Source organism: Lagenorhynchus albirostris, chromosome 15, assembly GCF_949774975.1.
Source record: "Lagenorhynchus albirostris chromosome 15, mLagAlb1.1, whole genome shotgun sequence".
Classification (NCBI taxonomy): Eukaryota; Metazoa; Chordata; class Mammalia; order Artiodactyla; family Delphinidae; genus Lagenorhynchus; species Lagenorhynchus albirostris.
The window spans coordinates 59,227,117-59,241,643 of NC_083109.1; the positions used below are offsets into that span (position 1 = coordinate 59,227,117).

General features: G+C 45.0%; 2 protein-coding genes across 4 annotated transcripts in view; one reads left to right on the top strand and one right to left on the bottom strand.

Annotated features, from left to right (window-relative positions):
* The window catches only part of GSPT1 (G1 to S phase transition 1), a 31,737-nt gene extending 28,002 nt beyond the window's left edge, over positions 1-3,735 (bottom strand). For 2 of the 3 annotated variants that reach the window (XM_060125145.1, XM_060125146.1), the window contains exon 1: positions 3,125-3,735. In XM_060125145.1, the coding sequence (XP_059981128.1) occupies positions 3,125-3,473 (349 nt within the window). In that variant the 5' untranslated portion in view covers positions 3,474-3,735. The remainder of the gene's footprint in view (positions 1-3,124) is intronic. The other variant, XM_060125144.1, reaches the window with a different exon arrangement.
* TNFRSF17 (TNF receptor superfamily member 17) overlaps positions 3,453-14,527 on the top strand; it is a 70,182-nt gene continuing 59,107 nt past the window's right edge. Inside the window, exons 1-2 of the mRNA XM_060125147.1 lie at positions 3,453-4,152; positions 5,476-5,714. Of these exons, the coding sequence (XP_059981130.1) occupies positions 3,962-4,152; positions 5,476-5,714 (430 nt within the window). The 5' untranslated portion in view covers positions 3,453-3,961. The remainder of the gene's footprint in view (positions 4,153-5,475; positions 5,715-14,527) is intronic.

Below are 14,527 nucleotides of genomic sequence, written 5' to 3' on the forward strand. Positions count from 1 at the left end.
CACCATTACTTTAGAAGCTCTGGCAGTGTCTAAAAGTCCAGATTCTATGGCCTGAATGTTTTGCGTTCCTCCCAAAATTCGTATGTTGAAATCCTAATGCCCAAAGTGATGGTATTAGGTGGGGCCTTTGGGAGGCCTTAGGTCATGAGGGCAGAGCCCTCATGAATGGGATTAGTGCCTTTCTAAAAGAAGCCCCAGAGAGCTCCTTTGCCTCTTCAGCCCTGTGAGGACACAGAAAGAAGTCAGTATGCATTCTGTTATCCAGAAGAGGAAAGAGGGCCCTCACCCATCCAGGCTGGCACCCTGATCTCAGACTTCCAGGCTTCAGAACTGTGAGCAATAGATTTCTGTTGCTGACAAGCTACCAAGTCTACAGTATTTTGTTATAGCAGCCCAAACAGACCAAGACACCAAGTAACCCTGATTAACACTGCTGAACCTGTTTCTCATTTCACACTAAAAAAGACAGAGCAAGACTGAACTTGGTGCAAATTGAAACTGAAAATAAGTACATTCGATCACAGAAAATGTTTGTTCTAGCACACACAACCTTTGTCTACATTTTCATTCATTTCAGGGACTCTAAACGACCATCACTTAGCCACTTTACTTGCATCTGTAGAGAACTGCTCTTAAGTGAATTATACTTAATTACACTTACATGAGTTCTACTTAATCATTTCTCTGGAAACCTATATTAAAAATTTTCAAAGGGATCCAAGGTCAACACTGAATCCCAAGTTCTGACTCGAGATAGCTGAATATAAGCATTAACCAGCAGCCTGCCAGTGAAAGTGAATGACGCTTTGTGCCAAAGCATCTTCCTCTACCTGCTGCTCAAAGCACCACTGAAATAATTTAAAAAAAAAAAAAAGAAAGAAAAAAGAAAGGAAGAGAGAAAAAGAGAAAACTAGCCCTCTTTCCAGAGAATGACAGATATTCATACTAGACACATACATTTTAAAAGTCGTTCATTCATTTTAAAAGTCATTCATTCTAGTGCTCTACCTCTAGACTCCTTCAAGAGCTCCCCTGGTATCTAGTTTAAAAACACACCCACCACCAATTTCAGCTATGGGTTAACAACAGAAGAAAACATGCTAGCCCTACAGTCCGTTTCCTCAGTATAAAAAACTTGCAAACTTTATGGTTTCCCCTTTGTAAATTTCAGCCTAAGTGCTATTTCCAATTTTTTCCCTGCTTCTTCCATAGTTCTCTGCTCTGATGCTGGTAATTTATGGACCTGAATGAGCTGGAACATGCAATCCAACGGTGCCACATTAACTCTGGACCTCAATTTAGAAAATCCATTCTTTTCCAAACAGACATCCTACAGAGGATGGGTTGTTGTTGTTGCTGTTGTTGTTTTAACATTAACTGGCATTTTGCAGAAGCAGCTGATAGAGTCAGTAACACCAAGATAGGTTTCTGATTAAAAAAAGAAAAAACTGACCACAATGTAGGGACCATAAGGTAGGGACAACCACTTTCCTATACATTCTTACATCTCCAATTTCTAGCAGTGTCACAGAGCAAAGGATTAAAACTGCAAATTGGCAAATACCGGGAAGAGAAAAGACAGTCCTTCTACATAAGAGGTAATGCCTACTTACTCAAGAATGACCACCATTCCAGACCACTGCTCTAAGGACGATGGTCCCTTGATGACTGGCAACTCCAGAGTTAGGAGGGAGGGCCAAAAAATAAAATGGCTGGATAAAAGCAAACTTCATGATAAGGTTTGGGGAAAGAGGCACTTTTAGGAGTTAGTAAGCGAACTAGTTTATGTGGCCCAAAGGACTTGGTCTAAGCAAAGCTAAGCTTCCTTATTCAAAGGGCAAACTTCAATGGCTTCACACAGTAAAAGAAATACCAGTCAATAAAACAAGCAAATCCGAACTGTGTGCTCACAGACATACTTCCCAGAAACATTTCCCCAAACTCGCTTTTTGCCTCTAGAGAGAAAACTGTAGCCAAAGTCTCTAAAGAAACTAAACTCCTAGAGCACTTTTACAATGTCTACTTGTCCAAGAAATGCTACAATATAGAACTTTAAAGAGAAGTCAAGTTCACTCATTTGACATTCCTACAAAATCAGTACCTGAAAGCATGCCATCACTTAAGCAGCCCCTAAATACTCAAAGAGTTTTGAAGACAACTTAACTTGAAACCACAGAAAGCCTATCTACTCGCTATGGTCAAAACGACGTGTGACACCTAATAAGTTTGAACAGACTAATTCCTGACACAGGAGCACAGAGAGAGAGTTACACCAAGCAACCTTAATAAGGCAAACGATTTTAACGCAATAAAAATTCTAAACGTGTCACCAACTAAGGAGAAGAGTCCAAATCCCACTTATAAAAAGGGCACACAAATCAGCGTAGTCTCCTACACACTTTAATGTTAAGTGAGGAACTCTAACTTTGGGACACTGTGAACTTCACAAGCTTACAAAATGCTAAGGGTGAAAAAGATCTATAGATAGCCAACAGTTTCTGCCCCATCGCAAGACTGCAATGCATCCTGGGATTCCTTCAGGACGGTTCAGTGCCGTAGATCTGTTAAATGTAATTACAGTTTCAGTAATAGAAATTGCAGCGAGAGACGCCCTCTCGCCTAGGCCCAAGGTGAAGGGAAAACGCGACCAGTCGTCCTCCCCAACTCCTCATCTCTCTCAACGCCCATCCGGCCGACTCCTCCTGGCTCCATCTGTCCTCGCTTCTAGGCCTCGTGGCACTGACCCGCGGCCGTCCCCCTCTCCGTCCCATACTGTTCCCACTTCCAGCGGGGAACTGCGGCCCCGGGGGGGAGGAGCGGACACCAGGCCCCTCCGGTGTGCCCGGCACCCTGCTCCCGCCCCGACCGGCCCTCCGCCGCGGTCAGCCTACGTATTCCGCCTCCCCGGACCGGGGCCGCCCCACCCAGGACAGCGGGCGCCGCTGTCAGCACCCCACGTGCCGCCCGGCCCCACGGCCACGCGTCCCCGGCCCGGCGAGGCGCGCCCTCGACCCCATCCCGGGCCCCATCCCAGGTGAGCTCCGGCCCCCAGGCCGGCTGCTCCCGCTCTCGCAGCCCGGCTACCTCCCGCGTCCCGGGGCTGCCCCGCGTCCCGGCCCTTTACCCGAAGGGCCTCCCGCGCCGCTGCCGGCTCCGTGGTTGTTGGCGGCGACGCCAGGTGGGGGTGCCGGCGACTGGGCCGGGCCCCGCAGGAAGGACGGCACGAACTCGGCGGCGTGGACGTTGGGCACGAAGGGCTTGGCGTTGACGTTGAGTTGCCGGCTGAAGGCCGCGCTGAGGTGCTCACGCTGGGCCTCGGCCGCCGCCGCCAAGAGACCGCCGGCGCCGCCGCACGAGCCTGGCCCGGGGGCTTCCATGTCTGCCTGGTCCCAGCAGTCCGGTGCTGAGTCGCTGCTGCTGCTGCTCCCGCCGCCGCCACCGCCACCACCGCCGCCACCACTGCCAGGATCCATGATCGGGGGGGCCGTGTGTGTGGTAAAGCGAGGGCGGGAAATGGAGGCGGGGACTATGGGCCGGGGAGGAGCAGGCCGCGCTGACCCAGGGAAGCGGCGAGGCAGAAAGCCCGGGGGCTAGCGGCACAATTCCCGGCGTCGTCGCGGCAGCAGCTCCAGTCCCGACTCCGCACTCGCGACGACAACGGCAGCAGCGGCTCAACCCTCCTCGTGTGTGCGAGCGGATCTCCTCCCACCCAGCCCCAACCACCTCCGACCGTCTCAGCGCCAACCCCACGCCCGGAGCAGATTGACCCCTCGCCGCTACCCGTACCTTCGCCTCGGTAGTTCTCGGCCCCGGTCAACCCCGTTTCCACCTATGAAGCGCGGCAGAAGGCGGAACTACGAGTTCCGACAGGACCCGCGCGACGCCTCTGCGGTTTTCCCGGGGGCCGACGGGAGTCGGAGTTCGGGGCCCGGAGCAACCGGAAGCGGCGCCGGCTCCCGGCATGCAGCGCGAGGAGGCGGAGGTCTGGTCGAAGCTCGGCTGCCCCACCTGTCACCGGGTGGGGGCAGGGGTGAGAGCGAGCCCTGGTGCGATTCGGCGCGGGGCGGCGGACCGTGAGTCTCTCAGCTCGCGGGGGTGGCCCGCTCCGTCCTGTTCTACACAGGACGCGGGAAAACGAACAGCAGTTCTAAGGTGGAGAAAAAAGCTTTCAACTCCTGAAAATTCCTTCTTTCTCTTTTCATCAGCCCTCTGCGTTCCCTGCCTTACAGCCTCCGTACAGTGTTCTCTTTCTTTCCACCTTCCTCCTCCCCGCCCCCAGCCAGAGTTTGCCCTACATTTCAAAGGCGACGCAGGGCGTCCTTCATTTTCTGTATTCATTTGGTGGAAGAGACAATAAAACCGTGACCCATTACCACTAAAACTGCAAAGTGGCTCATAAAGCGCTCTGGCCCAGGTTCTACCCCGGCAGAGGGGATTATTAACTGGAAACTTACAATGACTCACTGTCTGTATGACTAGTCATTTAAAGCCTTCACTCAAACTTTTCCGTCCCTTCCTCCTCCCGGCCAAGGGCTTTGCAAACTAAACAGAAGTTTGCCATATTCCATGATGTAGCCAGCTGGACCCAACTGACAGGGTTATTTTTGTGCGTCCAGCGTCGTTATACACCTTCAGGTGAAGTGGTTTTCTTTTGAATGGTCGGATTTGCTCAGGTTTTCCCGAAATACTTGATTGACTGCATCTCACGCTGCCAGGTTGCGGTTCCGTAAACATGGGAAAAGAAAAAAAAGCGAAAGATAAATACGTAGACCCAACTGCTCGAAGTAGGAAAGTACCTGTTAAGTTTTCTTTTAATTCACCCTCGTGGAGCCCAAGACAGAGAAAAACATATTGTTGATATTTTTCTGCAAGAAGTCTAGACAGAGTGCAACTAACCTGTTAGCTAGAAATAACAGAGTACAGGGGGGGAACACAGAAAGAATGTTTAACAGCCTTATGTTAAGGTCCAAAATCTAGATCTAGGTATTAATTTTAAACATCTATTTTAAAGGTAAAAGAGGACTCAGCCTAATGAGACAAATCAAAAACAAAGCTGTCAGTTACCTTTGAAAACCAGTCCTAAGTGGTTTGAAATTGTGTTTAATATTAAATTAGCAAATTTGATGGATGTTTTGTTTCTTTAACACATAACACTTGGGAAATTGAGCTCTATAAATGTAAAGAAACCAGTGACCTCAATTATCACAAGGCTGGCTTTAAGTTTCTCGACAGGTCTGTGGTTCATGCTCCCTGAAATCTTCTGGACATGGATTTTTTTTTCCTCCCGACAACAGAGGATTTATTCCTTTGATTAATACAAAAATCTGCTTACAGCCTATTAATATAGTTCTCTGAAGACCCCACTGGATCTTTCTTATGTGACCTGCTTTAAAGTTAGTATTAAGTGATTGCCCTCAGGTTTACAGAGAATTTACCAATGATTGATATAAAAATCAGACCTTCTTCCATATATAGGAGACCTGCCTTGCTATTGACTCAGAGTCACAAGAAGAAGAAAACACAATGTGTCAGAAATAAAGTGCCTAAAGTGACTTCTGACTCAAGATTTGCTCTCCCCAACCTACTCCTAAGAAAGTGTCAACACAAGCAACTGACTCAGATGGTGAACCACACTGTCCTTCTTCAACCCTTGTCATCAGATACCATACTTCAAGAGGAATCACCCGGAGGGCACTGGGTGATCACTCTGATAGGTTAGTTCTTCACATCTAATTAAATTAGCAGAGTTTCTTTTGGTGCTTTTTGTAGGGACAAAGAAACTGCTAAGACTGCAGCTTAGAAAAGTTGATGTCATTAACTGTCCCTGAATAGGATAATTATTCAGGAAAGAATCCACTCTGTTTTCAAAAGCTTTGACCTGCCTGAGTAGAGACACTGTTCCAAGCAGGAAAGAGAGAAGCTCTTTTTTTTTTTCCCACGTTTTTCTTTTTTTTAAAAAAATTGAAGTATAGTTGATTTACAATGTCTTGGTAATTACTGTTGTGTTAAGACTGGGCAACTTGAGGTCAGAATCTTTTATTCATCTTCTTTATATTTGTAATGCCCAGTATAATGCCTGGCATAAAAAACATTCTTAATAAATTTTGAATGCAGGAATCAGTAGGGAGTCTGGGACGATACTGCCCTTTTACATTCATCTGGGGCTGTTGAGACACAGGATTGTCAACTTTAAGAGATAGTTTTCCAAGGACGTCCTGCTATTCCCTGTGATACACACACAAGGTTAGCTTGACAACAGCTTAACTTTGCAAAGCTATGCTTGTTCAAGTCTGAGCCATTTTACCACAGATATTCCCATCTTCCAATGCAAATCCCCCCTGCTGGCATTCCTAGTCTCAGTCTCTCTCTCTCTCTCTCTCTCTCTCTCTCTCTCTCTCTCTCTCTCTCTCCCTCTCTCTCTCTCTCTCTCTCTCTCATTCTCTGTGGTCATCCAAGCCCCCCGCTTAGTTATTCTGCCTTTAAATCAGGGTCACAGCATTAGCACCTTTAATCAAATACACAGTAGTTTGTTTTGTTTTTTTAACCTAAGAGTTTATCTTTTATACTTCTGAATATGAGACTGATATGAAAAGTCAAAGCTGTCCCGGGCTTTTAGTGGGTGAAAATGTGTGCACACAAATGGACACTGATGTAGCAGTCCCACTCCACGAGATGTTTTCTACAGAAATATGAACACAAGTGTGAAAAGCTGTTCTTTCCAGCATTTTTTGCAGTAGCTCCAAACTGGAAACAACCTGAATGTCCATCAACAGGGAAATGGTTAAGTGATGGTGTATCAATATTATGGAATAACATGCAGCTATTAAAAAGAGTGAGAGGCCAACATGGAAATACATGTATAATATATGGCAAAGTAGGGGAAAAGCAAAATATCTAATATGTGTACATTGTACCTAGTGGATCAATGTACCTAGTGGATCAATGTACCTAGTACACTCCTATTTCTGTAAAGATATCTAGCTTTTTTTCCTCTCCCTTGAATGCTCTTTCCCTAGATCTTCACTTCTCTAGCTTGTTGTCATTCAGCTCACATGTTGTGTCCTCAGCTCAGAGACCTCTCCTAGCCACCCTGGCCCTCCGCCAACCATCACTCTCTACCATCTTATCTACTTTTAGTTTTTCACATTTTTTCACAATCTGAAATTCATATTCATTCCCATGCTTACTGCCCACCTCTTACTAGAAAATTAATTCCATCAGTCTGTCTTATTCACCATGGAGTTTCCCATCAGGTACAACATTGCCTGCCTGACATGGATAAAGTGCTCAGTAAACATTCAGGAGAGAAGAAAACATATGTATCTCTCTGTATGTTATAAAGCTTTTTAAAACATGGGCTGTTACCTATTAAGCAGTTAAGGGAAGGTGTATTTGTGCTGTGGGATTGGATGTGGAGAGGCGAGCAGCTGGGAGAAGAAAAAATTGTCAATTTTTGCTTATACTTTTATGTTTGGACTTCTCTACAACAAGCAAATTGCTTTTAAAATGTTTTTATTGAGATGAAATTCAAATAACATAAAACTGACCATTTCAAAGTGAACAATCCAGTGGTATTTAGTGCATTTACAGTGTTGTGCAACTACCACCTCTATATAGTTCCAAAACATTTTCATCATGGCATAAGGAAACCCATAACTGTTGTGGTAACGGTTCCCATTCCCATGGGAACATGCTCCCCATCTCCTCTCCCCAATGCCGCTGAAAACCACCAATCTCCTTTCTATCTCTAGGATTTACCTAATCTGGTCATTTCATATAAATGGAATCATACAATATATAACCTTTTTTATCTGGCTTCTTTCACTTAGCAAAATGTTTTCAAAATGTTGTAGTATGTATCAGTACTTCATTCCTTTTTATGGTGGAGAAATATTCCCTTGTATGGATGTACCACTTCTTGTTTATCCATTAATTCGTTGATGAGCAAATTGTTTTTATAACTTAAAGACATTAAAGGGAGTTCCCTGGTGGTCTAATGGTTAGGATTCCACGCTTTCAGCTTTTACTGCTGTGGCCCAGGTTCAACCCTGGTTGGGGAATTGAGATCCTGCAGGCTGTGCAGTGCAACCAAACAGGTGAAGTCCCAGTAAGGTATAGAATCTACTTAATTGTATTGTGGCAATGTCGATTTCCTTGTTTTGATAGTGTACTATAGTTATGTAAGATGTTACCATGGGGAAAGCTGGGTAGTGGGGACATAGGACCTCTTGTAATATTTTTGCAAATTCTTATGAGCCTCTAATTACCTCAAAATAAAAAGTTAAAAGGTTAAAAACTCTCATACTAACAAAAAGCCATGTTTTCTGAACTCTTAGAGCCCACTTGTAATTATACAGACGTTAGCCTCAGTTCCCAAGTCTTTACCAAAAGAATGGTTTTTTTTCTGCCTTTCTTAATTAAATTTGTTTGGGCCAGGGGTAGCATTGGGGGAGGGAGTTTTTTTTCACCTTTGAGGATTTTATAAATATAGAATGTACAAAGAATCACAAACTCTCACATAGCTACATACAATCGCAGGATTGTCAATTTCTTTTTCACTTTTTATTTTGTGTTGGAGTATAGTTGATTAACAGTGTTCTGTTAGTTTCAGGTGTACAGCAGAATAATTCAGTTATACATATACATGTATCCTTTTTCAAATTCTTTTCCCATTTAGGTTGTTACATAATACTGAGCAGAGTTCCCAGTGCTAAAAGTAGGTCGATGTTAGTTATCCATTTTAAATATAGCAGCGTGTGCATGTCAGGATTGTCAATTTTTTTTTAATCCTTCTTCCTTCCTTCCTTCCCTCCTTCCTCCCACCCCCCTCCCTCCCTCTGTCCCTCCCTTCCTGTGTTGGGTCTTTGTTGCAGCGCACAGGCTTTTCTCTAATTGCGTTGAGCAGGGTCTACTCTTCATTGTGGTGTGCAGGCTTCTCATTGTGGTGGCTTCTCTTGTTGTGGAGCACGGGCTCAAGGCGTGCGGGCTTCAGTAGTTGTGGCATGCGGATTCCAGTAGTTGTGGCTCGCAGACTCTAGAGCACAGGTTCAGTAGTTGTGGCACATGGGCTTTGTCGCTCCGCGGCATGTGGGATCTTCCTGGACCAGGGCTCGGAACCGTGTCCCTTGCGTTGGCAGGTGGATTCTTAACCGCTGCACCACCAGGGAAGTCCAGGATTGTCAATTTTTAACATTATCTTGATTCATGTTTTAAGAACAGAAATAGAACAATTCCAGTGCACAGGCCACCTCTTTACACCCAACCCTGTCCTATTCTACCCCCTCAAAAAAGGCAACCACTCATATATTTAATGTGATCCATTGAATCTATTTAAAGACATATTTATATACATATAACATACAAATCAATGAAAGATACACTGTGTTGTTTTAAGATTTACATATAGTATACAAAATCTCTTTCATGTGTTTATCTTTTAACTGCTATACAATAACTCCATCTATTTATACTTTTTTTTTTTTTACCCATTTCCCTATTGATAGACTTTTAGGTTATTGCCAGTTTTTTGTTACACTGACAGTACTTGTACACCTGTCAGGATCCTTGCAGAAGCAAGTTACAGAAATTTCAATTCAAACTAGATTTAACCATGAGCAATGTATTATCTTACATAACTATAAACCCTAAGATAGGACTGACTTCTTAGTCCATTTGTTTGGGAGCTTAATGACATCACCAATGACCTACATCTTTCCATCTGTCTGCTGCTCTGGGTGTTGGCTTCATCCTCAGGCTGGTCCCAAGATGGCTGCAGGACTCCAGATAAGAGTTCCAGATGCCATGTCCAGAGAAGCAAGAGAGAGCATATCATCCTGCAGCCCTCTTCTAGGAATGAGGAAACTTTTCCCAGAAGGCCTCTATGAGGTATCTCCTCTCATGTCATTGGCCAGAATTTGATCACCTTCTCATTCTTTTTTTTAAAAATAAATAAATTTATTTATTTATTTTTAGCTCCATTGGGTCTTCGTTGCTGCGCGTGGGCTTTCTCTAGTTGCAGTGAGCGGGGGCTACTCTTTGTTGCGGTGCACAGGCTTCTCAATGCGGTGGCTTCTCTTGTTGCGGAGTACGGGCTGTAGGCGCACGGGCTCAGGAGTTGTGGTGCACGGGCTTAGTTGCTCCGCGGCATGTGGGATCTTCCTGGACCAGGGATCGAACCTGTGTCCCCTGCATTGGCAGGCAGATTCTTAACCACTGTGCCACCAGGGAAGTCCCCACTTTACCATTCTTGAAAAGAATATATATATATTCTTTTTCAGTTTCTTTTCCCTTATGGGTTATTACAAAATACTGAGTATAGTTCCCAGTGCTATACAGTAGGTCCTTATTGGTTATCTATTTTACATATAGTAGTGTGTATATGTTAACGCTAAACTCCTAATTTATCCCTCCCTGCCCCGCCAGAGTTTTTGTTCTTGCTAAATGTAGCCAACTCTGAATTATTCATAGAAATTTGGAACCAGAGGGGCATGCCAGCCCAGATAGCAATAATGAATAGAAAATACACTGCTTGCTGCTTGATTTCCTCACCCAGCAAACATTTTGTTGAAATTGGCAACAAATACTGTGGTAAATTGACTGGTTCTGCATTTTGGCTAGACTTTCTCATTTTGTGTGGTTTGTTTGTTTTTAACAGCTTATTGAGATTTAATTTGCATGCCATACAATTTGCCTATTTAAAGGGTACAACTCAGGACTTCTCTGGTGGCACAGTGGTTAAGACTCCATGCTCCCAGTGCAGAGGGCCTGGATTCGATCCCTGGTGAGGGAACGAGATCCCACATGCATGCTGCAACTAAGAGTTTGCATGCCACAACTAAGGAGCCAGCAAGCTGCAACTAAGGAGACCGCGAGCTGCAACTAAGATCCAGCGCAACCAAATAAATAAATAAAATAAATATTTAAAAATTAACAATAAAGGGTACAACTCAGTGGTTTTTAGTATATTCACAGGTGTGACACCATCACCAAACTTCGTGGTATTTGTTTGGTTTTTATTTATTTAGTTTTAAATATTTATTTATTTATTTGGCTGCGTCGGGTCTTTGTTGTGGCATGGAGGCTTCTCTCTAGTTGTGGTGTGTGGGTTTTCTCTCTCTAGTTGTGGCGCGGGCTGCAGAGCACGTAGGGTCTGTAGTTTGTGGCACATGGGCTCTTTAGTTGAGGCACACGAGTTCAATAGTTGTGGCGCACAAGCTTAATTGCCGCATGGCACATGGGATCCTAGTTCCCTGACAAGGGATCGAACCCACGTTGGCAGGCGGATTCTTTACCACTAGACCACCAGGGAAGTCCCTGTTTGTTTTTTAAGTCTAGATTAATGGAAATGCAGTTTGAAATGAAATGACCTAAGAGGTGACATCAAAAGGGGTCTCAATGAGTCACAAATGCATAAACAATTCTTCACAAAGAAGATTGCATTGTAAAAGATTTAAAAGGTAAGGGAAAAGGGCTTTCCTGGTGGTGCAGTGGTTAAGAATCTGCCTGCCAACAGAGGGGACACGGGTTCGAGCCCTGGTCTGGGAAGATCCCACATGGTGCGGGGCAACTAAGCCTGTGTGCCACAACTACTGAGCCTGTGCTCTAGAGCCGCAAGCCACGACTACTGAGCCCGCGTGCTGCAACTACTGAAACCCACGTTCCTAGAGCCGGTGCTCTGCAGCAAGCCATTGCAATGAGAAGCCCGCGCACCACAAGGAAGAGTAGCCCCTGCTCGCCGCAACTAGAGAAAAACCCGCGTGCAGCAACAAAGACCCAACACAGCCAAAAATAAAATAAATAAAATAAATAAATTTAAAAAAAAAAAGGTAAGGGAAGACTGAATTGATAGCAGATGACGATGATGATGATGACAGTGATATTGTTACCTGAAAAACTCGATTCACCTCTGGGTGGGTGTCCAGCCAAAAGACACAACCAAGCCAAAGAGCAGGGAAAGGAAGGATTTATCATCTGCAGCAAGTATAGAAAACACCGGGGATCTTTCCCAAAGCAGTGTCTCCCTGAACAGCAAAATTGGGGAGGTTTTAAGCATGCATAAGCATGCATATTCATGAAGGAGCTTGCGCAGAGGAGAAGTCAGCATAGAATTGGGGCCAAGGTCAACAGAGTCCAATCTTCAGTTGATTGAAGTCACGAGGGTCAACATCATTCTGTCCTCCACCTGAGTTCCTGCAGAACTCAAAGACTGTATTAGATTGTGATGTGTATCCCTTGAGAAGGAACTAGGACTCTGTTTTATCGCTGAACTATTGTTTCTTGACTGTTTTTCCTTCGTTCCTGCATTCCCTCACTTCCCTTAAGATCACTAATTACTGAGACCTGTTCAAGGGCAAGCCTTGTGGCCAGGCTTAGATCACAAAATGGCTTAGACCCAAAATGCCTTCTTTTATGTCAAGAAAGTCATGCCTGTTTCTGTTTCTCTGGGGACCCTACCCTATCTACTTACAATGTTGTTAAAACTTGGTGATGCCAACAAGATCACAATGACTTTGAGCCTGAGAACTCCGTCTTGGTTAATCAACTGGTTCTTGTCCTGAAATTGGCTTCCTCACCGGCTCCTGTGTGTTAACCACCTTCCCAATGAACTGCTAGGAAAACTCGTTGTTCTGGTTTCCCCAGGAATCAGAGATGCTTCTGTGAGTAAGTGTTTTACGTCACTTTGCCCATTCATCTGAAGGAAATGCTTCTATTCAGAGATCTTAGCCAAGGTAATCCCAGTGCCCTCCGTGGCCAAAATCCAAGAAGTTTAATGATCGCGGACCTCCTGGGGTTCCCTGTAAATGGGTTTGTCCCCCTGAAGCAGAATGAAGCTACAAGGACCACCCTAAGAGCTGCCTGTTTCCTCAGCCAGCATGGCCCAACTTTCTCCCTGGGTTAGCAGAGGTTGGCCATTAAGAGGTGTCTACGGCTTCCCTGGTGGCGCAGTTGTTGAGAGTCCGCCTGCCGATGCAGGGGACACGGGTTCGTGAAGATCCCACATGCCGCGGAGCGGCTGGGCCCGTGAGCCATGGACGCTGAGCCTGCGCGTCCGGAGCCTGTGCTCCGCAACGGGAGAGGCCACAGCAGTGAGAGGCCCGTGTACCGCAAAAAAAAAAAAAAAAAGGTGTCTAAATAGCAGCAGCCCCCAGGTTCCACGGGCTTATTGATTTACATTTGAAATAGCTGTCTGAGGGCTAATGATTATCTCATTACATTCCCTTTGTGAACGTAAAAGACCCATAACAGAGAGCACAGAGAAAGTCTGATAGTAATCAGCTGACTCAGATGAACAGTTGATTCATTCTGCAGAAATCAGAGTTCGTTATTCCTGAGGTATTACCGTAGTGCTTGTGATGTTTTACACCTAAGAGCCTGCACCTTTCTTTCCAGGGTCCCCGCACGTTTCTACAGACCCCTTGCTGAGAAAGGTCTGGTACAGGTAAGACGAGGAAAACTCCGACTAGGTTCAGTAGTTTTAAGCTGCACAGCTAGCCTACAAATCATGTATATATTATACAAATATGTAATGACAGCAATTATAATTTATTAACAAAAATAACTATCTTTATTATCTTTAATTTTTTATTTTTAAAGAATTGGGGTAAAATATACCTAACAAAAATTTACCATTTTAATCACTTTTAGTTCAGTGGCATTAAGTACATCCATACTGTTCTGCAACCCTCACCACCATCCATCTCCAGAACTTTTTCATCATCCCTAACAGAAACTTTGTAAACCATAACTCCCTTCCCCCAGCCCCCAATAACCTCTATTTTATTTTCTGTCTCTATTAATTTGCCTATGCTAGGCACCTCATATGTAGAATCATACAGTATTTGTCCCTTTGTGTCTGGTGAGTTTCACTTAGCATGTTTTCAAGGTTCATCCATGTTGTATCAGAATCTGATTCCTTTGTGAGGCTGAATAATATTCCATTGTAGGTTTATACCACATTTTGTTTATCCATTTGTTGCAGGAAGGGGGACGCCTTCCAGGGCCCCAGAGTGGGCTCTTGTCTAACACTTGGAAATGAATTGTCCGAGGAGACACACGTGCTGATAAAGCAAGAGACTTTATTGGGAAGGAGCGCCTGGGAGGAGAGCAGCGGGGTAAGGGAACCCGGGAGAATTGCTCTGCCATGTGGCTCGCAGTCTCGGGTTTTATGGTGATGGGGTTAGTTTCCAGGTTGTCTCTGGCCAATCATTCTGACTCAGGGTCCTTCCTGGTGGCGCACACATCGCTCAGCCAAGACGGATTCCAGTGAGAAGGATTCTGGGAGGTTGGTAGGACATATGGACTAGAGTCTCTCCTTTTGACCTTTCCCGAATTCTTGGTGGTAGCTTGTTAGTTCCACTTTCCTTACCAGGACCTGCTGTTGTAAGATAACTCATGCAAGTGGCTACTATCTTGCCTGGCCAGGGTTTCAGTTAGTGTTTCCCCTAACACTTTCACCTGTTGATGGACACTCGGTGGTTTCCACCTTTTGGCTATTGTGAATAATGCTGCTGTGAACATTGGTATACAA